The sequence below is a fragment of the Oreochromis aureus genome, linkage group 1, assembly GCF_013358895.1.
Source record: "Oreochromis aureus strain Israel breed Guangdong linkage group 1, ZZ_aureus, whole genome shotgun sequence".
Classification (NCBI taxonomy): Eukaryota; Metazoa; Chordata; class Actinopteri; order Cichliformes; family Cichlidae; genus Oreochromis; species Oreochromis aureus.
In genome coordinates this window covers 27,848,038-27,871,263 of record NC_052942.1, presented here as the reverse complement: position 1 = coordinate 27,871,263, position 23,226 = coordinate 27,848,038, and the positions used below count along the sequence as shown (strand labels likewise).

At 40.1% G+C, this 23,226-nt stretch overlaps 1 protein-coding gene across 2 annotated transcripts; it reads right to left on the bottom strand.

The window, feature by feature from the left end:
* Window positions 1-1,139: 1,139 nt before the first annotated feature.
* On the bottom strand, window positions 1,140-22,110 carry ahctf1 (AT hook containing transcription factor 1). Of its 2 annotated transcripts, none has more exons than XM_031730888.2 (40): window positions 22,007-22,110; window positions 19,443-19,569; window positions 18,438-18,588; window positions 18,192-18,294; window positions 17,902-18,082; window positions 17,500-17,707; window positions 17,044-17,160; window positions 16,817-16,901; window positions 16,509-16,659; window positions 16,257-16,389; window positions 15,959-16,140; window positions 15,739-15,800; window positions 15,450-15,578; window positions 15,209-15,299; window positions 14,923-15,012; window positions 14,451-14,591; window positions 13,663-13,767; window positions 13,188-13,284; window positions 12,916-13,039; window positions 12,745-12,801; window positions 11,775-11,921; window positions 11,372-11,562; window positions 11,124-11,268; window positions 10,841-10,972; window positions 10,576-10,723; window positions 10,279-10,429; window positions 10,058-10,165; window positions 9,663-9,807; window positions 9,290-9,505; window positions 8,406-9,093; window positions 8,075-8,251; window positions 7,641-7,746; window positions 6,644-6,765; window positions 6,253-6,542; window positions 4,246-5,994; window positions 3,675-3,948; window positions 3,330-3,500; window positions 3,186-3,250; window positions 2,823-2,908; window positions 1,140-2,315 (listed from the first exon to the last, which is right to left on the bottom strand). In XM_031730888.2, the coding sequence occupies exons 2-40, from the start codon at window positions 19,561-19,563 to the stop codon at window positions 2,117-2,119; spliced, it is 7,638 nt and encodes a 2,545-aa protein (XP_031586748.2). In that variant the 5' UTR covers window positions 19,564-19,569; window positions 22,007-22,110; the 3' UTR covers window positions 1,140-2,116. The 2 variants fall into 2 exon arrangements, with proteins under 2 accessions (XP_031586748.2, XP_039467795.1); XM_039611861.1 differs by lacking the exon at window positions 22,007-22,110 and adding an exon at window positions 21,866-21,999.
* Between the last annotated feature and the right edge of the window lie 1,116 nt (window positions 22,111-23,226).

Below are 23,226 nucleotides of genomic sequence, written 5' to 3'. Positions count from 1 at the left end.
GCAGTGTAAACTGACATAAACAGGATTTCTGTTCGTGGTTCTTTCATTCATGCATTCAAAGACACTTTTCGCAAATTGTCTTTCAAAAAAAATTAAATCCAAAATGAGCTGAAGCTACCCTTCTGTTACTTTATCCAAAATGTATATGTGTGTGTTACACTGATACAGACTGAAACTGAAGGGCTGTATCGTAGTGTGTAATACCCATTTCTGCCACAAGATGGTGGAGCAAGCCAGGCAAGACATTTAAAACATGTTATGTAAAAATTTTGGGTTGCGGAAGAAAATGGTGATAGGTCTGAAAATCAGTATCAAAACCTAAAAGCACAGTAATGCTACAGTCACACCCAGGAAGACTGTGGTTGGACACTGTGGCGCGACCACGTGCAACCAACATATGAACTTTTCGGCTTTGAAATGGTTGATTCGAAAATGGGGGCCAGGTTAGCAACAGCTTCCGGTCATTTGCTGTGTTCAAAGTGATTTTAGTGCAACCAAACAGAAATCAAAGTACGCCTACTATCAGTTTACAAATGCACGGTGTGAGGCTGGTAAATCTGAGAAGTCAGATCAAATTTGAAAAGGAAAATATGACACCCACACACACCGATATTTACATTAATGGCTTACATTCAGAAATCAGCCAGAACCTCGTAGACCAAAACAGAAGTGGAAAAATTCCTCCATAAACAGTGTGGTAGTTGTTCCAGGATGGTGATTTAACTGCAACATTACAAAGATACTTGGCAACCATCTTATAACCAAACCAGAATACAACAAATTGAGTCAAATCCTCCGTTTGAAGAGACCTGTTGCAGACAAGTTGCTCTGACTGATTGCAACATGCATTTACACATTAGACAGCAGTCATTTGCAAACCCTTCCCAACCTGTCTGAGAACCTGGCTGGCTGCAGTGCACCTTGCAACTAAAAATGGTTCCCAGTGGTTGCAGGTGTTGCATTCCAATCAAGAGAATCAAAGAGGAACCACCGATTTTTCCTGGTCACAAGGAGGCTGACATTCAATTTTTACTCTCTGTCACTGAGCTGCAACATATCTAAAAAACACCTCTCTGGTAATTTCAAATAGTACCTTTATGTTGGTGAATTGCGCTGAATTGAAAGACGCAACACAAACATTCAAGCTTTGCCATATTTATCAAAGAGCAGTCATCAAAAATAAGACATTCTACGTACATTCATCAGAAAATAGCCTGTGTGTCAGATGTTGATTACGATGAATTTAATCAAACCTATTAACATGTCCCAAATCAAGTTTTACATAAGCAAACCATTGTGCAAGTTTGTTTTGTTTTTTAGACAATATACAACACCCCCATAACATTTAACAGTCCAAACGTGCTAACAGTGCTGTCCTTCACAGAATATCTCTTAAATCAAGTTTAATTTAAGACTAGGGCATAGGCAGTATGATTAGATGACCAAATGCATTCAAGAGACAACATAACTGTTTATTATTTATTTATTAACTTTATTTGGAACATAGCAAAAAAAAAGAAAAGACTATATACACAAATTTAGCAGTAGAAATGTATCTCCACTGGGTTGGTTGCTTTTCTTCTTAAATAGAAAAAACAGCAGGCCTTGAACTTTTAAAAGTAAAACAACAACAAATTTTAAAAGAATGTAAATAAAACCTCTTTAAATCAGAGGCAAGTTCGTTTCAGTCTCTGGTTGTATTAATGGGAGCCTTTAAAAATCCACAACGATTGCTTTCCCTTGAGTCCTTCTGTGTCGAGAGAATCAGGCCGAGGGCTGCAGCAGAACATCTAGCACAAAATGGCCACAGACGTAAAAGCAAATGAAATAAAGTTAGTCAGAGAAGTACATGTAAACTCCAAAAATATAGCCTCTCACACGCTGCTAACCACCAGCGTGCTTTGTCCCAAAAATAGATTTTTCTGCCTGCATTGCTTTTTTGATTTCCTCCCAACAGGGAAGTCAATCTTGAATCTGCAGCGCTGTGAGGCTTTTGAGGAAAAGCGACCATCTCGAGTTCAGGCATACATTTTTATTTGACAGCTCACAGCTGAGGTGGTTGAAATGTCCATGCGGCCGTCTGAGGTTCACTGGTTAAAAACAGCCGCAAACCTTCCTACAGTTTCTTCCTCCGCGTGACAGGTTTTGTAAAAACTGTGTCCAAGACACGTTTACGTCGAAGGTTCCTGCTGGTGGTCGGTTCCTCTCCCTCTTTAATCCTCCTCAGCGCTCGTGGCATCGAATCGACTGGACTGGGCAGAGGCGAGATCAGTTCGACTTCTGCAATGGGAAGCGGCGCTGCGACAGCTTTGGATCTGGGGGGATGGAAATGTCTGTTAAAATAAAACCTGTCAATATGATGTATAATCCCCTTTAATGCCAACCATATATAGATGTTAAAAAAAAATATACACAGATACAACTGACATACGCATGAATATAAATTAAATAATTTACAATAATAATAATAATAATAATAATTTATTTTCCTTCTTGATGATCTGTGTACGCAAGTGTTTTTACTTGTTTTGCTAACTCGGTCATTAACACCACCACAGTACAGACGTGTAACAGGAAACCTCAGCCTCAGCCTATTTACTATTTATGAACATTACTTTGTATATATGCAGTATTTCCTGCACCTATCTAGATCTATCTCTCTATATCTATAGCCATCTCTCTATATATATATATCTTGCTATCTCTCTGTCTCTATCTATGATAGATATCTAGATATAGATGGATATATCTATCTATAGTTTCTTTTCATTTTAGGACGCTGTATTTTTGCCCGTGTTTCAGTGTAGGATGTAGTTTCTTACTTGGCAGTTCTCTTGTTTGTTTTTCTGCTTTTAGTAGTGCCTGCGTCTTTCTCGCCCTCTACATTATCTTCTGAAGACATTTCATCCTGGAAAAAAGAAAAATGGCATCTTCAAAAGATCTTTCATTTCATTCATCATTACTTCTGGTACAACCCTTAGTTATCTAGCTTCTGTAGAGCAGTGGATTAAACTCTTGTGTGTGCTGCGTCCAACATCCTGGTTCAAAGGCTCATAACTGATAGAATAACTATGACAGGACAGATATATAAAAACAAAATAAACAAACGCAAAGAGGGGAAAAAAAGATTTGTTATCTTTAGGATAGAAAAACAAATCAAGTGTGAACAAAGTTGAAGTTCCTACCTGCACTTTGACTCTGCTGCGAGTGACAGGTGTCTCACGTTGTTCAGAGGAACCTGCTCTTTGGGCTGACAGACACAACACAGGGTTACAACCATTCACAGATAAATAAATAAATAAATATGAAGAAACTGATGCTCGGCTCACCTCTTGTTCGTCTTTGTGAGGGGGAATAGATGAATGAATTCTCGCCTGGACTGGATTCATCATCCTCAGGTTGTGGGACCAGCCCGTCTTTCCCCGGGGAGTGAACCTGCTCCACTGATGACTTTTTACTCCTCTTGCTCGTTCTCAGCGCCTTCTTAACCGTGGCATCATCTGTTTAGGAGGTTACACTTTTAGATCAGTACATTTTGAATTCTGCATGCACGTCATACAAATTAAACCAGCATGTAGTAGAATAAATTCAGTCCCTTTGTAATCTTCACTAATTTGAACTCGTTGGCATGTACAGCTTCTCCCACACAGTCATATTTTAAGTTAAATTCATACCTTCCTGCTTCTCTTCCTCATCTTTAAGTCTCTTGATAAGGGCATCAGCAACAGGAGTCTTAGAGTCCACTTCCAACGGTGAGTCCAAAAGGGGAAGGTCTTCCTCAGGGTGGTCCCAAAGTTTGCTTCTAGTGGGGCGACGGGAGTTGGTTCGACTTGCATTTCTGGGCGGTTCGGGCTCGTGTAAATCTCCGGTCTCTGTTACGTTTTCAGAAGTCGTCTCTCCTTGTGTCTTTTCTGGACTCTTAGAAAGCGACACAGGAACCAGTTTGACCTGGAAATGTTAAATGTAAAAAATGAACGATGGATGGATTGGGATTGCAACATGTAATATGAAAAAAAATATATAAAAAGGCATGCATGATAACTAGAGGTGAAAATCAAAAATGAAAATAAAAGCATTTCATGAAATATACTTCAAATATTAAGATCATACATGAGTAGCCTATCTGCAAACAACAGATGACGAACATAATCTGTGCAGTTTTGTAGTCCTGGTGTTAAATAAATATAATCTACAAGGTTCAGCATATCAGTTTTACAGATTATAGATAGCTTTCTGAATTCTTACCTGTGGATATACAGTTAGGCTAATCTGGCTTGAGTGTCGAGTTGTCCGGCCAGGGCTAGGAAGTTGCTCTTTGTCTTCTACTTTCTCCAGCACAGTGGACAAAGTCTCTGATGTTTCTGTCTTTGTCCTTCTGGAGCTCCGTCTTACAGGAGAGGCAAACACCTCATCCTGTTCGTATTCTTCTTTCACGATCTCAAGCGGTGTCGCCACCACTTCAGTGCTACTCGTAATCCTTCGGCTGGACCTCCTCGGAGTCTTTACCTGAGATGCTGTGTGTTTGGATGGGGTTGGAGTCTTTGAGCTTGTTCGTCGACTTGGTTTTATTACGTTAACTTCCTCCTCGTGTTTGACTTCATCATCTGTGGCTGTAGAGACCTCACTGCCACTTTGAGTCCGTTGACTGGTCCTTGTTGCAGCCACCCTCTGCGAACGTCTGGATGGAGACGATGCCTTGGAGGTTGACGCAACTGAAGTATTGTTATCCATGACCTTAACCTCTTCGTCCTCTTCTTTCGGAAGCTCTGGCTGTGTTTTGCGGGTACTTCTTCGAGGTGTGCTGGCTGGGACTTTGGTTTCTTTGGCCTGTTTACCTTTCCTAGGTGTACGACTCGGTGACGTAGGGACCAGAATGCTTGTTTTTGTGTCCTCCATTTTCCTGTCGTCCTCTGGCTCATTTGCTTCCTCTGACAGAGGAGAGATAAAAGTTACCATCCTCCCCCTCGTCATCCTCCGTGTTGGAGTGGAAGGAGTCTTCTTCCTCTGAGAGGTAGTAGGCTCTTCTACAGGCTCTTCATCCAGCTCACTGTTTAAGCTCAAAGCCTGCTTTACAGGTTTCTCTTCAACACTTTCATCCGTTCTCGTACTTCCCTCACCCATCTGTTGTGTTTCCTTCTCTGTTTTAATTTCTTCATCTTTTTCCTCATCTGCCTCCATTGATGATTTGCAGTCCTGCAGCTCCTCTTCTTCCATGACAGGCTCCGTTTCTGCACTAGGGCCATTCTCCTCAGGCTCTTCCCGCTCCTCAGCAGGATTGTGTTTGACCTTTGCTTCCACTGCTACATCAGCAGCTTCAATCTGTGCCAGAAATTCAACAGCTGCAAGACATTCTTCGACTGGAGCTGGGACAGAGACTGAAACAGCAGCAGACTCATGGTCTTCAGTCAACATAACCAACTCTGCAGCCTTCTGCTTTTTAGCATCATCTGACTCTTGGTTTGCTTCAGTAGATTCAGTTTGAAAGTCAGCTTGGAGTTGAACAATTTCTGTGCCATCTATATAGTTCCCATCAACCGTTTCAATCTCTTCTCTTGTATCTTCTTGTGAGGCTTCTTCACACTGGGGGGTATCCTGGTCCTCTGTGCTCAAAAGAATAACCTCAGGTTTGGCCAAAATTTCATTAGCATCCATAACCTGATACTGAGTCGAAGGGTCACACGATTGCAAATTATTCTCCATAGGCAGTATGCCTGTCCCTTTATCAACATCCTCATCTACATCCAACATCAAGGAGAAACTGCCGTGACTTTCATCTGCCACAACAGTTGGCCGAAGCTCAGGAAGATCCATCTGAGCTCCATCAACCAGGCCGTGCTGTCCCTCCACGAGCTCCACAGGTACCAAAAGGGTGGTAGAAGGTTTGAGCTCCATGTATGACGATCCTTGCTCTACTGCTTCGTCTGGATCCATCATTCCATCATCTGCCCCAAGTCTCACCATAACCACTTCGCCCTCTATGTCCTCATCTACCATCTATAAATAAGCAAACACAGAAAGTGAGTTTTCATGAATGATTTCAAGTACAAAATTAAAAAACAAACAAACAAGACATATTCAAACATTTTGTTCTGTCTGGCTAAAATGTAAAAATCCTCAAATGTAAAGTAGCAAATGTGTATAAATATCTAGACATGACTACATTTTTAAAATAATCAAATGAATTTCCACTTGCTCAGATTGTATACTATCTACTACTTCACACGCAAAATCCTTCAGGCCTACATTTGTTACCTTCATCTCTGCACCCGGGGTGATCAGAGAGAACACAGCAGCCTCCTGCTCCGCTTGTGCTTGCAAGAAGTGTGCGTGGCTCTGCTGTACAAAGGATGGACTGGGTTGGAGGGATGGCAGCTTCTCAGTACCCGGGACCTCCTCAATGATCTCCACCTCACTACCAGAATCTTCTTCTTCCTCTTCCTCCTCCTCATCTTCTTGGTCTGACACTTCCTCCTCATCTTCATCCTCCTCGTCTTCAGACCCAGAGCTAGAAAGGTCTTCGCTGTCGTTGACGCTCACAACAGCTATGAGATATTAAACAGAAGCAGAGAAGAAATTTGTAAAACAGCAATGTAATATTAATAGCACCACTGTTGATGTAAAATGCGTGTACAGTTTTCCTCACAGTGGGAATCGGTGCCAGTTGGCTCTGAGGAGGTTACAGAAGCAGCAGACTTTTGGGTGGTAAACATCGGGGGAGCTTCAGCATCGGCCTGCGTCTCCTCTTCCTCTTTACCTAAAGGCTCACTGAGAGAGAGAGTGAGAACAACAGCCATTTTTAACTTCTTGAAAACAACAAGACAGAGTTACATAACATCCCACTGTGAAACAAACTCATGCTAGCAGTACAGCGACTGGTAAATAGATTGTGATAGTTCTTGTTCCTTTAGAGCAGTCAAGATTTAATTCTCAAAACCTGGATAAACTACGGCTTTGGTCCTGGAACCAAAACAACAACTCAGTACTTAAGCAAATAAAACAAGTTATGTTCCTAAAAATATTTCCTTCTCCTCTGGTAAAAAACACAGAACTGAATGTTTGAACCAACAACTAAAAATCTAGTATGATCGGTTTTACAGTTAATCTTTATTGTATCGTATCCTTACGGGTTATGTACGGAGGGGTTTAAGGGCCACGTCAAGAAAAAAATATATCATTGATCATTTTGAGAATAAAGTTGAAATATGCAAACTGCCACGTTTGCTACAACCGCTACAAAATTGTTTGTTTAGAGCATTTAGTGAAACAAATTGATCAGCCGTCTTGTGATACAACATACATCCTCTTTATTGCACGAGGTCGCTAACCTCACACCTGTCCACTACGAATCCACTCTTCCAAGTTTGTGTTTTTTCGTCTGCACCATCTTTTCAGGGTCCTTATACCGATCACCACACTGTGTTAATGTGCTAAAAGAGACATCATTTCCTTCCTTGTCACTAAAACCGATTCTGAAGTACGATTTCACTAACTCAGAGCCTATAGCAATTTTAATTACAATCTCAGAATTTTGACTTTATTCTCAAAATGATCGATATTTATTTTCTTAATGTGACCCTAATTACTCCTTCGTAACTATGAGTAAAAACGACTCTCTTGTTTCTCTTGTTTTTGGCGTTTACCTGTTGAAGGAAGGCTGGTTCTGTGATGTATTGTGGATTGCTGAGCGGGTGAGTGGAGGAGACAGATCGCTACCAAACAGATGCCTCTGAACAAACTCTGTCAGATCTGATGGAAGGAAAAACAGCAACTTTATTAAACTTAAAAAAAACAACAACACAAAAACACAGTAATCACCATCATTACCATGTAGTTGCCCAAGAAAAAAATCATTATTCAATATAATAAAAATCTGGAATCTTAAGTACTTTAATTTGAAAACATTTGGTTGAAACCAAGAGATCATAGTAATTAGTATGTCTTTAACAATTTTTAGAAGACTTTCTTCACAGCTTTTACCACCTCGAGTATCATGAATCCTTACAGTCTAATCAAAGGTGGTAAAATCGTTTAACTTTATCAGTTACAATATAGATTAATAAGTTGAAAGGTGGACCTGTTGATTGTTCCAGATCTGCCTCTTCACTTGTCGTTTCAGTTACTCCAGGAGGTTCAGCATGCTCGCTGAACTCTGTGGCCTCTGATTGGACATCCTGGCCCTCGTCTTTAACTGGGAGATCTTGAGATTCAGCCTCAGTGCTAGAGTCTTCGCTCTCAGTTCCCTGGTTACCATCTAGTAGAATACATGTCTTGTCAAGCAATGTTGAGAGAGAAGTATTGCCAAACGTATTTTCACAATCATGAGCACAGCAAACGATTTTGGATTTCGGCGCTCCAACCATCAGCTCTGAAAAAACAAACTATAAAAATAAATAATAATAAATTACCTTGAAGATGAGTAGATGTCTCATTTTGGTCATCGACGGCAGCGTCTTGCTTGGTGCTTGACTCAACGTCCTGATCATCTTCTTTTTTAGACTGAATTCCATCCTCAGTTTTAGCCTCCTGGTCAAGATCAACTTCCATCACATCCTCTGGTGTATTTTCCTCGGTCACATCATCTTCTTCCTTTTCTGAATCCTCTGATGTCAGAGGAAGGGTTTGCTCAGTTGCTGGTGAGGCCATTACCTCGGCTGTTGCCACGGGTTCTTTTTCAGCCAAAAATTTAACATTCACAGTCACTACATCATCGTCATCATTTTTCTCTGTACTGACATGTCCATCCTTTTCTTCATTGTCTATTGAAAGAGGAGCATCAAAATACTCTAGAGTGGTGTCTGTTGACCTAACAGATGTCGTGCTGGTGTCAAGGTTAAAGCTAAGATGTGTTTGTGTTGCATCCGATTGTTTTTGTTCTGCAGTGCCTTCATTAGTGGAGGATAACTCGCTCTCGGAGCGTTTCAGCTGTGGAGAGGGAATTCCGCCTTCTGGAGGCGAGAATTTTACACGTGGTTGTTCCCCTTCCTCATCTCCATCTTCTTCCTCTTCAGCAGGCTGTAATGACCAGGTCTTACGCGTAGCCTTGGACAGTGCTGAGCTTCTGGTCAGCCGACTAATCTCACTGTCTGCTGCCATCTACAGAAAAAACAGATGATTGGAAGACGCAGTTTATTTATTAGACCGTCATAATCCATAATTAGCTTTTTTCTTGTTTAAGACAATACAGGTGGTTCCCCTTTTAACATATTCTGCCAAAATTAGCTGCAACCTCACAAATGAAAAACAGAGTGGAGGCGGGTTCTGTGTGTTCCACGTGTGCTTTTTTTCTTACCCCATTAGTCCATCGGATGGCCTTCTCAACTTCCGGGGATTCTGACTCTTCAATAAAGGTGATACGGTTCTCTTTGCTGCGGATAGGAGGTGTAATGGAGCGACCTGGTGAAGCAGAAGGCGTGGCAACGGGTGTGGGCCTCAGGCTGCTGCGCAGGATGGACTGGGGAGTGAAGGCTGAGAAGACTGGGCCAGAAGCAGCCAGGGCCCGGGCCCGCTGACGGGGAAAACACATGAAAAGTGTGAGTAACAAAATACTGAAGGTACTCCACAGTATTATCATAAACTATTAAACATCACGAAAAGCATAGAAAATATGAATACCGTAATCCTGGATTACGTCACAACAATTAATTCTACATTCATCTACTGACCTTGACAACCTGAGGTGTTTGCAGCAAACAGAGTTCAGGTGCTTTGCTAACACTCTTGGGTGAAACCCAGGCACTGGGAGGTCTGGGAGGGCTGAGAAGAGGCCGAGGTGTTTGACAGGAAGGATGAACCACCAAATCAATCAGCCTGGGCAAGAATGAAGGAGGAGGAGGAGCGCAAACATGACTTTAAGATACTGTCTTACCAACACTTAACATTCAGTACTATAAACAGATATTTTAATATCTATACAACATATTATAATATTAACATCTTTATAAAATAAGAAATGACAAAATAAATTAGAAAGTCAGCTTTGTGCCAGATGGACAAACACGTCAAGTTAATATCGATGATTCCCCTTCACGATCGGTAAAATGTACGATGTAAGATGTACCTTGACTTTCGTTTGGAGGTCATGGTGATCGGAGTTCCAAGGAATGGTTCAGGAAGGCCAACGGAGGATGGCTTAGAGCTAGAGCTAGGAACCTCAGGTGCCCTGGGGCTGGAAAATATGACCAGGCAACAATTTGCAATAAGTAAATTAAATAAATCAAAATGCAAAAGAAAAAATTGAGAAGTTAATTTCAAGATGCAATTTTGGTATTTTATGTTCACCTGTTGGCAGGAGAGCACTGTGGTGAAGCTCCTTTGCCTAACCACACTTCTTCAATCTTGGTCAAGACATTGTTGATAAAACCAGCTCTGGACATTATCTTCTCATTAGCAGTGCGCTTGGTGATGGTTGACAGTGGCTGTGGCCGGGACACTGGGACAGAGAAAGAAAAAACATTGTGCATTTGCTGAATAACCCTCTTCAGGATTATTATGATACTCTGTAAATGCTTCAACACACTCCTGTGAAAACAGGTTTCCACTGAGGTGAACTGCTACAAACATGAAGCGTCTCATTACCTTCTCTGTGGATGGTGTTGGGATGTTGGTAGGGCTTGGCTCTCTCCATTGCCAGTTTCCTCTGAACTCTCGGCAAAACTTTGCCATACAGATCCAGGATGGTGTTCCTGGTGTTGGATCGCTCTTTAAGCTTTGGGTCTCGTTCGTTCTATGATTAAAAAACAAAGCACAAACAAGAGAACATAGTTATAAAAAGCTTATTTCTATATAAACCATTAGAATTTCTACCATTTCCGTTTTATTAGCCTCTATATGTCAAACATACCACTAAGTTCATTCTCAGGGTGTGGTTGAGCTGCAGAGCAGGAATGTAGTTTGCTTGCTGAAGGTAGTGAACCATCAGTAGTTCTCTGTTCTGGAGACCGCCTGTCCCCTGGAGAAACTTCTCCAAACATTCCTAAAACACAAACCAATAACCAGGGATTTAAGCAATAATTTTATAATACAATGGTGAAACAATTACAATGTAATAAAAATAAATAAATAAGAAAACAAATCAGAAATCTCACAACCAATTTTTTTTATCAGTGCTTTCACCATTTCTCTACCTGTTCATTGAGGCCCAGGGGCAGCTTGAGGAGCTCCTTGATGAGGCCCAACTCCTGGCAGCTTTCATACAGGAAACCGAGCAGCTCAGTCATGTTGAGGCGATTAGAGTGCTGCCGGAGGAGGTACCATGCTTCTATGAGACACCTGGAGGGAGGGCAAACAGGTTGGTTAATGAAGATCACGCAGCTGCTGTATACTTGTAAAGAGATTAAATGAATAAATAAATACTTTAATGCATTAAACATACCTGTTGTGCAACAGCACAGACAGGCAAAGCTTGGCCTGTGAAGTGTTGGAAACTGCAGGTTTTGTGACATGGAAGTATCGTAGAGCCACTGACTGTTGGCCCTGGCACATCAGCGCTTGCAGAACGCGCTCATGCTGCCACTCAAAGTGAAACTGAGAAGCAGCTGGGTGCAAAAGAAGCTCAAACGAACTCTGATGAGGAAAAAAGAAGAAATTAACATTACACTTACTGAAGGATAAACATCAGAAAAAATTAATTTAAAAAACCTGTCATATCATGAGGCCTGATTACACATGCATCTCTCTGAGGTAGTAAAGGCCTTTTCACATAGGACGCAGCATGCAAACCCATTCTTTTCTATTGCTTACGCTGCATAATAACGGTTTCCAATCAATGCTTTTACCTGATGGTCATGATGGTCCAGTAGCCAGAGGCCTTGTACTAGTTTGATGAGTCCAATAGGGATGGCAAAAGCTGTGGGGAAAGACTCCACTGATGCGCCGTCCTTATTGGGGAAGGAGTACATGACATCTAACAAGAGGTAAATCACCTGGAACAACAGGTCAAGGCTCATACAAGCAAAAGGAATCAATTTAATATAGTGATCACAGCATGTGTACGTTCCCCCAGCTTCTAGATGTGTTGATGAAATATACCATATAAACTACCTGGGATAGCAGGATTATCAACATCAATATAGCCACTGGGAATTATTTTTATAAATCGCTCAAATCCTTAGAAACTATATATATTATTTGTAATGGCTGATCTCAAAATTAACTGGAACATTAGGTCTACATGATGTGTATGTTGTTTGTAAATACATTTTAGTGCATTGGCACTTTAGGGTCACTGGAATGTATGTCTTTCTGTAGATAAGTGTTTAAACAGCAGCATAACAGTGGCTATAATTTATTACTTTGTCATATCCTCCTGAGACCCAACCAATTCATTATGTCCTCTGTAGTGAACAACAAAAATTAAACTGAAAGATACTTTTTTCCTCAGTTCTCAGGAGGATATACAATGAATGTGTAGCATACAAAACATAAGAATAAAGATATGAAATTATAATTTCTTTGTTTAATGTTTGTGAACAGCGTTTTCACCATCTCACTCTATAAAGTGAAAATGTTTGAATACATGAGTAAATTAAACAAATGATGATAGCCTGATTCGCTAGTTCAAATTAGTGCTTAAGATGGTCATCTGTGTTAATATTTATATCACGCTTACAGCTGACTGACTAAATGACTTAAGTTAATGGACTAAAAATAATCACTAACAATCTAACAGTTGTGTATGTAGTGTTAAAATGCATACATGCTGAAGATATATGATTCTGTAAACAGACAGTACGAGTTGAAGGATACAATCGCATGTTTTGCAGCCTCATCAATGTTGTCCAGCAGATATATGTCAAGCAAGGCCTGCAAATTACACAATTGAGAATCTTTAAAAAAATTATACAAGCATATTAATTAATAAGTATTATTTGTTTAAAAATAAAATGAATTAAGTAAAATATAGATTTAAATTCTTACATGCAGCGTAGGTGGTGGGTATTGCCCCGTTCCACCTTCATCCCTTTTCCACAGGTTCGTCAAGCGTTCGCCACACTGGCCAACTAAACCGTCAATCATCAGGCAGTCTGCGCACCACTTGCCCCTGACAAAACAACAGGTGGTCAGCATAATCAAAGGAAAAAAGGAGACAACTCGTAAACCTGGAACGGGCACATCTCAGATGTTTGCGTTTGTTATAAAGGAGGCCTAGATTTTAACGCATGTACACCTGAACTCCTTTTGTTACTCACTTGGCCAGCCTGGTCAGCTCCTCCCTGCGTATGGTGTAATAGTTGCTGATGACTGAGTGAGTATAGAAAGGCCTGGAAATCTGAAGAGCATCATCATCTAGTAGAGTAAGGAGAAAAAAAATATAAAAGTAAATACAGCAATAATGGAAATTTTTATAGTCACTGGAAAAAATTTAGAAATAAAGTTCAAATAAACAAACTATTAAAGACATGTGGACGAGTTACTCCAAGGACCTAGTCCTCCTTGTTTGCTTAAATAAACCAGGGGTTAGTTATAACTGACATGAATGTTTCTTTGTAAGAAACAAAACAGTCGTTTTTTTAAGTGCTCTTATCTTTATTATATTCACTTATTTAGTGACACATTGTTAATTGGTCTTAAATATGTTTCTCTTGAAAAATATATGCTTTTCCATTTTTACTTCGGGGTTTCATTTGATACATTTTCAGATTACGTATGACAGCATCACTTTACCTGAACCCTCAGGGAGCAAGCCAGTACGACAGAACCAAAGGACCACCTGAGCATACTTGGAGATGAGACTGGACACCATATTCTTGTTCATTAAACCCACCAGACCTGAAACAAGAACATAAATGAATGTCATTGACAAATGAGCTCATGATCCATGACAATTCATGGTTTATTACAAAGCGTAAAGTATGGAAACAAAGTGTTGTTCATGGTGATGTCGTCACTAGTTGGCTCTATTTCACAAGCTAATGAAAATCAATATCCCATCCATCCATTCTCTTCCTTGGATCAAAAATGCAGGTCACATTCAGGACAAAGTAATGTCACTTCATCAAAACAACAACTGTGTGTCAAAAGGCTTTGACAAATCAATAAAAAGAACTGCAGGCATTTTTTGCAGTCCATTAAATAATGTTGTTGACCACTTTAACGGCAACAGTTATTCTACTTTTAGTTATTCTACTCTAGATATGGACCTGTAGTCATGGACAAAGTCAAAGATTCACTAAAATCTGATCAACACTCCAGGAGGAGTAGCAATTCTTGTGGATGGATGGAGACTTTTAAGGTACAGTGCTCATTGGACCTTCGGCCAGATGAGCTAACCAATCAAAATACACAAATGGCTAAACTTCATAAAAGCTTTCTAAACAAATCTAATCAAAGGATATTGCATTACAACTTAAAAGTACCAATAAGCACTATGTGTTGACGTGTCAGTTAAAGCACTTTCAACAACATGACAGCAAAATATAAAAGTTGTACATGCAACTGTGTGGACAGGGCACCTTTTTGTGTGAGCTCCTGAGCTTCACTGAGCAGACAGTGGAAAATGGCACTGAGGTTACTCAGCAGTCTTTGAGTGTGCTGCAGCAGCTGCATGGTCTGAGGGTCTGTGAAGTTAGATGAGCTGTCAAACAGCGGTGAACCTGCAGAGGATCACATTAAAAATACATTTGCAAACAAAAGCACAGGAATGTCAAATAATAGGTATGTATATATATTCGTTCATTCACGAATAATGTAAAATTCTGACAAGGAATAGAGCAAACATGTATCTAATGAAAGGTGCTGCACAGATGGGTTATGCAAACATATGAAATCAAATCTATTCAAATGTATTAAAGGGAATGGAGAAGATTTATGCAGATTGAAGGTTGAGAAGGTTTTTGAAACGTAGTTAAACATCCGGTGTGTAAAAGTAACTTTCTAATTTAATAGAACATGTTAAAAAAAAAAAAAAAAAAAAAAAAATCATACAGATGCCATCCAGTTCCTCCTTGGTCTGAACTACTTTGTTCCAGGCCCAATCCAGGATGTAGCGCAGATTCAATGCAGAGCCTGGTTGTTCTGTTGAAGGAGAAGAGAATTTGGAGGAGTTAACATCAATATAGGTGGTTACAATTTGTACAGAGAAGAGTTTAGCAGAGATTTAATAGAACATACAGGTATGCAACATGTAAATGTATCTTTGTGAATTACTATCATGTATGCAGTGAAACTGGGTGACATGAGCAGTTTAAATAAATCTTATTTTTAGTTGTACCTTCTGCAGTCCACTGCTTAATACAACCAGTTATCAGTCCCAATGAACTAGTCTCCACCGCTGTTGACAAGATGGCATCAAGCTGCTCTTCCTGAAGAACAAAGATGAGAATACAAATGAATAAAAAAAAGAATGAATATTTCACTTAAACATTTTTAAGAAAATCTTTTTTCAAATAATCTATACAAAAAGAGGAAGTAAAAAAGTGGGGTCCACGTGACTCTGACAAGTCTGCATGTACCTGAGACAGGCTGGATGGCTGGGTGTCAGCCAGACGGGATGAAAGTAGGCCGGACATAAGGCAGTGAGAGTAGCTAGTGGAGATGATGTCACTGGAACAAGGAGCAGCTTTCTTCAAAAAACCCAGGGTCTGGTTTTAATGACAAAAATGAAATGATTGTGGGTTTAAGATAAGTTTAAACTTCAATGTATGGCTACATATTTAAGAGAGAGAGAGAGAGAAAGAAAGAGAGAAAACAAACAACTCCAACAAAAAAAACAATGATGAGGTGAAACAACAAGAAACTTACCTCTTTCTGATACCCAGAGCATGTTAAGTGCACAATTCCAGAGTTGAGCAAACAAGTAGCATCTGAAATGGAAGAAAGGAAGAAGAGAGAGGGAGAAAAGCAAACCAAACTTAATTATCATATTATAATTCAAAAAGAAGCATTTTAGAGGCTAATACAAGCTTACATTTTTGTATGTTTCCAAGTCAAGGCTGTGGTGCATGTGTTGTGTTAAACCTACCAAAGTTATAAGTGGTGGGGTTAAAGTACTGTTCTGGTGGAGGGCAAGTGAAGGGAAGGCCCCTGCTCAGGCTGCGCTCATGCACCACCACATCTAGGAAGACATGTGGAGACACCATCTGCACCACTGGATCCAGAGACCAAGCAGCAAGGTATGGACACATCTGCAGAGACTCTCCCGATCTGCCATAAAACAACAAGTACAAAAAGGCATTACATTAATATACTAAACTAAAACATGCATAAAATAAAAAATGAAAACACAACAACAAATGTTTTAAAATCAGTTTCCATTGTACCTTAAAGAGTCTGGCATTTGTGCGTGGTACCAGCGGTTGATGTCAAAAACCCCGATGTAGGTTGACAGACTTCCTTGGCCGTAGGCCTTGACTTGCCAGGTAAAGATGGACACACTGGTGTCTGGAGAGGCAACTAGAAAGGGAAAGAACAGAGGATAGAAGAAAAGTGTGGTGTGAAGTGATTGAAGAAAGTAATAAAGACAATAACATTTAGATATGCTGTGTAAAGAAGGGTTCAATGCTTTTAAATACCTTCATTCATGCTGTCGTCCCTGTCAGGATGAGGTCTGAATTTCTCAATAGTCTGGCAACTCAGCAGGCGGGTGTTTGTGGCCTGTGCCCGGAGAGGGAAAGCCGTGCCACTTAAATCCTGACTGTAACGTTCCTCACAGTACTCGAGACCCTGTGTGAGTGCAAGATAAAAAAAATGTTTTAAAAAAGGATGTAACAGTCATTAATAGTAAGTAAGAGGAATACACTGTGCATTTGCCGGGATCTGCCCAGTGTAGGATTCACTATTTGAAATTAATATACATTTATTTCTTATATGCAATACAGACCTCATAGAGGATCTTTCCAGAAGTTAAACACTTTCTTTCACTGAAGGCCAACTGAAGCAAGCGCAGGGTGACCATGTCTCCCTCACTGTGTGGGAGTAAAAGGATGCAGAGGAAAATAAGAACTTGAAATAAACACAAACAAACACACGCACACACACAGTCTGGCTGGAAGCAGTTCTTGAAAATACTTGTTTGTAAACTAAACCAGAGTTAAAGGCAAAACTTACAGATCCTGCGAAGACTGGACCGCCCAGAGGTAGCAGCAGTTCCTGGGGTCGTTCTCTGGCTCCTGGAAAGTGAAGGCATATACAGGCACCCTGCCACCCTCCAACTGTGAGTGGTATCTGCAATAAACAGTGGAAGAAAGGGAAAAATATATAGAGAGCTGCTATACATGCTATTCTTACTGTTTTGACTCTAGTGGGAACTACAATTTGCAAAATAAACACTAAGGTGTATTCAATAAGAACTCAAATTGGTGTTTCTCATCATGAGATAAGTGTTTCCTCAGGTCACAGATCAAAACAGCAAAGGGACACCGTCACACATAACTCTATATATAACCACTACTGCTGAGGATTACAAGTTTAAGCCACTTTCACATTGGTTTCAGGAGCCTGAAACTATGTCCATCTTTTACACAAAGTCTACAGATGGAAGTCGGAAGAAACACAAGCACTCACTCCTTCTTTAAAGTCTTCATGTTCCACAGCTGTAAGTATCCATCAGAAAATCCTACTGCCAGGTGGTTGGTCCTGGAGATGTACTGCAGAGCTGTGGCTCCAACTCCACTGGGTCCATTCAACTGGAGACAAAGATGTCTGCCCTCTCTTGTGCTGACTTCTCTTAGCTTGGGGATCTCTGCAGGAGATTTAGTCACTACCTGCAGGTCTGCAAACAGAATAAATATAAAGGGAGAGATTCTTTTAGAAAAAAAGTACAATCTATAGGTACCAGAATATGTTTGCATACAATGAAAAGGTGAAATAGGATAAAAACAGCTTCCAGTAAAGGAACAGAAAGTACAGAGATCCATAAAAGTATGAAAGCATACTACACATCACTTCCTCATTGAAATTTCTCACCTGAAGCGTCAAGTTCACTTTGGTTGCAGGAAAGATCATCGAGACAGAGGTCCACAAGGAGAACGTGACCGAGATCCGTTACTACGGCTGCAATTCCAAAGAACCAGCGCAAACCCTGGTGAAGGTGTTGTGTTGACGTGCTTGCTCCGCCATAGCTCACTAATGGCTCAATAGCTGTGATCTAGATGCAGGAGAGTTTTAGAAAAGAAAAATAGAAAATGTTCAAGTTAACTAAAGTTCTCGAAACTTGAGTCTAAATGTTAAAATAGTAAAAACTACAGTCAACCCACTCTGCCTGGTATGACAACAGCCTTCACCACTCTTGACAGTCCCAAGTCATAAAGACACAGCACGCTGCCTTCTGTTTCCTCCAAGCCAACCAGCAAACCAGACCTGTCAAAATTAACCACCAGAGGACTTAACATTTGCACTGTCATTACTTTTATTATGTATCCACTTCATAGTGAACTTTCACTGATTACATCCACATCCAAATGAGCCAAATAAATCATGAATGAATGAAATGAAGCCCGAACCGTTTGAGCCAGCTGAAGTCTCTGGCGGCAAGGACATTGGGTGGGTGCTCCCCTCCACCACTGAAGCAGTATGCAGACAGCCGTTCTCCTGTCACTGCATGGACAACCTCCAAATGGGGTCCACAGGCCAGCCAGGCCAACCCGCTGCGACCTTCATACACAGACAAGGGCATAAAAATATTAAGTTAAAAGCTGCAGGTCTTTGTGCAGTTTAAGCTGAAAACTAGCCTTGTGATGATAAAGCAGGAAATTACTACAAAAAAATAACAAAAGCCTATAAGAAAAACCCAATTATGTTAGATTTTGAGGTGATTTTCTTCCTCCCTTTTAATTACCCAATGTTGCAACATCAGCAACTTATTTACACGGTAAAAGAATTATGTGAAGCAAAATAATTAACATAAAAATACTAAAAACAACAGAAGAAATTAAAACCTATGTGTGTGTATGAATGGATTTTTATATTTAAGAAACAATCCGCTTTAACATCTGGATTGCTGTCTGCTTTAATTTTATGGTGTTGCAAGTTCTTGAAGTTCTTATTGTCCTGCAAAGCGGAAGTTTGGTTCATGAACGCAAGCCTGAAAAGATGAGTTACCATTTGCACTTCCATTCATAACTTATCTGCTCTTTTATTTGTTTGAAAGAACATAGTGAAATTCTTTTCAAACCAGAAGTCCATCCAATAGTAAAGTCTGTCAAAGTCAAAGGTCAGACAATATATACCGAATGTCCTAAACATGCACAGTAAGTAGTGACTTGGAAAAAAAGAGAAAAATGTTTTTCCTGATGTCAGACTGTCAAAAACCAAGTAACTCATCAGATTTATTTTCACTTATTATTTATTGATTCTTTTCCCACCTGGGTGATATAGTTTCAATAGTTTATTAAATAACATGTTTTCATATGAAGGTGATGGTATTGTATTTCATATCCTTTATTTGCTTAGAAATAAGAGAGAAAAAAAACAGTTAAATGCTTAAAATAATGATGAAATATTCTTACCAACAGTAAAACTCCCATGAAGAACAGAATCTAACGTAATCTCATCTTCCCCCAGAGCGTCTACAGTCACTCCTGAGAAAGGCAGCAAGCTGCTGGTGACTTGTGCAGTCAGGTCATGCATTGTTCACTGAATAAACATAAAAAGGAAATAAATAAATGTTAAAAAGATTCTTTTATTTACATTTCACCCAATATTTTGGCCAAATATGATAAAACTATTATTAGAATTTTTTTGGGCAGCTTATAAAAAGAGCAGAACCAAAAGGAAAATTATAAAACCAATTTTGTTAAGTTGGGTTGCATTTACAGAAAAATGATAGACATTTTATTTTTCAAAGGGGAAAGAAATAAAATGCACATATTTATGTCAAATAAGGAAACAAACTCAGGCTTGATTTTGTATGTATTCATCTCCCACAGGCCCATTCTGAGCCAATAAAAACCCTGTCAATACTCAAAAACATCTATTTTCCTCCTTCCACATTACCCTAGCCAAGCTATTTGCTCATTAAGTAAACACAAGCAAATTAAAACAAAATACAAGTCCTCCTGAACCCTTACTAATCCCTAAAACCACTTTGGGGTTTATGTGCTTGACCAGGTTTCTACACAAAAGAGGTCTTTCTTTCAAAACACTGCCTGCGCCCCCTCAGTTGTCAGGAAGCATGCTGTCAGCAAACTTTTGGACAGCTGGGGCTGAGAATGGGCTTGCTTTCCAATCCACAACGCGTGGCATACAGCTGCACATCTGTTAGCACATTCTTCTCACAGTGAGATGAGGAGTAAAGCGCTATTACAATAATCGAGTAGCCAACCTGCTCAAGTGGCATTTTTTTCCTGTTCATAATAACTGACACTACCAAAACATGTAAATTCACAGGTCTACATCAACAGCACTGTAAACTAGAGATGTCAAGGTCATTTATGTTGTGGTTCACAAGCTGTATACTCCAATTTTCCCTACATAGGGCAGACCACTCCTAAAACTTTACTCATGTAAGATTTTTTTAAATGTTTATTTCATTTTATTACCATGACTAACACAAGTACGCTCATGTTTATGCCGTCGACTGGCCTCGTCATTGCACTAGTGCTCCACTAAGATAGCATTATCTGCGTCTGTTGTGTATACAGTGCTGACAAAAAATTAGTCTGTCACGTTCAGTTTGCAAAATAGTACCCAATACCGCCCCCTGTGGCCACACAAGGAAACACATTGCATTCAAGTGAACTCCCGCGCAACATGCCTGTAGTCCAGCAGCCACATGCCAGGGCATGAGTTTGAACACACAGATATAACATTTACAAAATAATAAATATATATTCTCTGTCGGAGGCAAATGTTTTTTAGAACAACAAAACACTGTTGAAGCGCACTTATAGCTTAAACAAGCAAACATATAGCGATCACGTGTGTCAACATTTGTCAAGTCTTTGTGACACCTATATGCATTTCTACCATTTGCAACTTTCTACAATACAGAACATGTACATATAGCGAGGCTGAAAAATGTGAGACAACATGAAAACATTATATAGCTCCACAAACCACAGTAACCGGCTCATGTTGTCTGGATCGTTAGCGTCTACATAGTGCCAAAACAGTTGTTTACATTGTTAAGTAACGCACAATGGTGATAAAAATTTAAAGATAAATGAAACAATGCAAGTGTTATCTAGTGCTGAACAATAGGTAGTAGCCTTGATACACTCTTACATTAGCAGGTTACCGAGTTAGCTTGCAAGGTCATGCAGGATTACAGTTTATTCAATTTCACCGTCAAAGTTAAGAAAGCTAATTCTAAGGGTCATCTGCATAGTCATCTGCATAACTAAGTATTTGAAAGTTGTTACCATTTCATGTAGACTATCAGGTTTGTGCTACAACAAGTCAACTACATCGGTGACTGAAACTAAACCCATCAAGTTTTAACCACTAGTCGAAGGTAAAGTAAGGGTGGCTAGCTAAACTAGCCCGAGGTACAGCAATACTTTCGCTAACGCAGCTAACTTTCTGCTAGCAGTGTGCATCTAACTTGCGGTATGTTTGTTTTTTCCACCCCAGCTAATAACCATAACTGGCATTTATCATTGTTGACATCTTAGTAAAACCACAGCCCTGTCAGCGACGAGTCTTGTTTTACTTGAATCTGAGCATATAGGTGGACTGATGTCATTTTGGTGGTTTAGCTTCAGTTAAAACGTAACGCCAGACAACGCAGTTAGCGTGTAGCTTCTGGCAGCACCGCAGCAGAGTTAGTTTCTGTCTAACACAAGTGACGCCCGCATTGTGAATCTGTGTGGGGAATTACTCGGCATAAACTCATTTAGCGAGCCGAGCTAGCCCGGTTACATCTTTCCAAGCTGACCTGGAAAACGTGAGGCAATGTGCCGCTAGCTTTTGCTACCAACGTTTACACTACCTGGGCGAGAATGTTGACGGCTTTATCAGAGCCACAATTGGTTCGTTTTCCTTTATAATTATCTCGATTCCTTTCTTCCTCTGTCATAATCCGTTGCTTTTTAAAGTACCTCTCCTACCGATAGCCCTCTAGGAGATTCACCTGAGAAACAAGCACGAAAGGATCCTCTGACTTCAGGCTCCAACAACGCAGAGCGCCATTTCCACAGTCGAAAAGTGCTCTGACGCATTTCTTCCTCGCCGTGGTTCCGACAGAATAGACACACATCGAGGACGCACTGCTGCCCCCCTCAGTCTGGGCATTGCTTCTGTTTGAACAATAGAAACTAAAACAGGAAAGTCAAATGACTTTGCAATATCAAACTTCTTCTTTTTCTTTTTTTTATCTGCTCCCTTCAGGGGTCAACACACGGATCATCTGCCGTGTGGTGAAAATGCTCCAATGCTGGGCAGACAGGCAAAGCAACAGCTCCATAATAAGTTAAGCTCCAAGGAAAGGTAGTGAAGATACATGATTTTAAATAGCTGGCATCAAGTCAGGGTGGAGTGGGTGGAGACGAGTGTCAGTTGTGATTTGTGACAGAAGGATAGCACCAAGAGTGAAAGGGGTGGTGTGATTTGAGACAGTGCCTCTGACAAAAAGACAGCAGGAACAAATACTTCATTACTGTACTTAAGTAGAGGTCCGGTGTTTTTATTTATCGATATTTAGTGGCTGCATGTGCCAATTAGTAGCTGTTGTGGCACATCTAGGAGCGAGGGGCATAAAGATAATATTTTTTAAGTGTCCCTTAATTTCAAATGCAACGTTTCTATCAGCTCAACAAACATCAGCAAACACACAAACTGCATGTGTGCAGTTTGTCGCACAGTGTGTTGCTACCTAAAGGTCCAGCTGCTGCAGTTCACAGGGATAGAAAAGAAAGAGAGCTGGAGAAAGATAAGAAAGACAGAAGAGGAGAGGAAGAAGAGAGGTTAGATTTAAAGCTAGGGACTGCTCAGTGGTATTTGTTAACTGTCAATTTAAAGCCTGCATGAAGTCCTAATGTCTTTAAATCAGATATTGGGTCTGTACATTTTTATATTGTGAAACCTGCTGCATTTTTTTCCTGTTCCATTTTCCTGTTTAGAGGCAAATTCACCCTCTACAATGTAGGCAACAGAAAATAGAGCTTTTTAAGTTTTGTTCTTTTTCTCTGCTCATGTTCTACTTAACTTCTTAAAGCTGAGTACCTTTATTAGAATTAAAATTTAAACTGAAATAAAGTTTATAGCCTCATGTACTAATATTATTTTATTATTACATTATTATAACACAAGGTCCAGTTGGCTTTGCACAACAATAGCTAGTAAAATAAAAAA

What these genes read in the sequence shown, in the direction of transcription:
- ahctf1 (XM_031730888.2), bottom strand. Translation starts at nt 19,563, where the DNA reads ATGCATGACCTGACTGCACAAGTCACCAGCAGCTTGCTGCCTTTCTCA. An exon ending in GTCCAGTCTTCGCAGGATCT is followed by an intron (nt 16,902 to 17,043) that starts GTAAGTTTTGCC and finishes ACTCCCACACAG; the next exon opens with TGAGGGAGACATGGTCACCC. An exon ending in AGCCATCCAGCCTGTCTCAG is followed by an intron (nt 15,300 to 15,449) that starts GTACATGCAGAC and finishes TTTGTTCTTCAG; the next exon opens with GAAGAGCAGCTTGATGCCAT.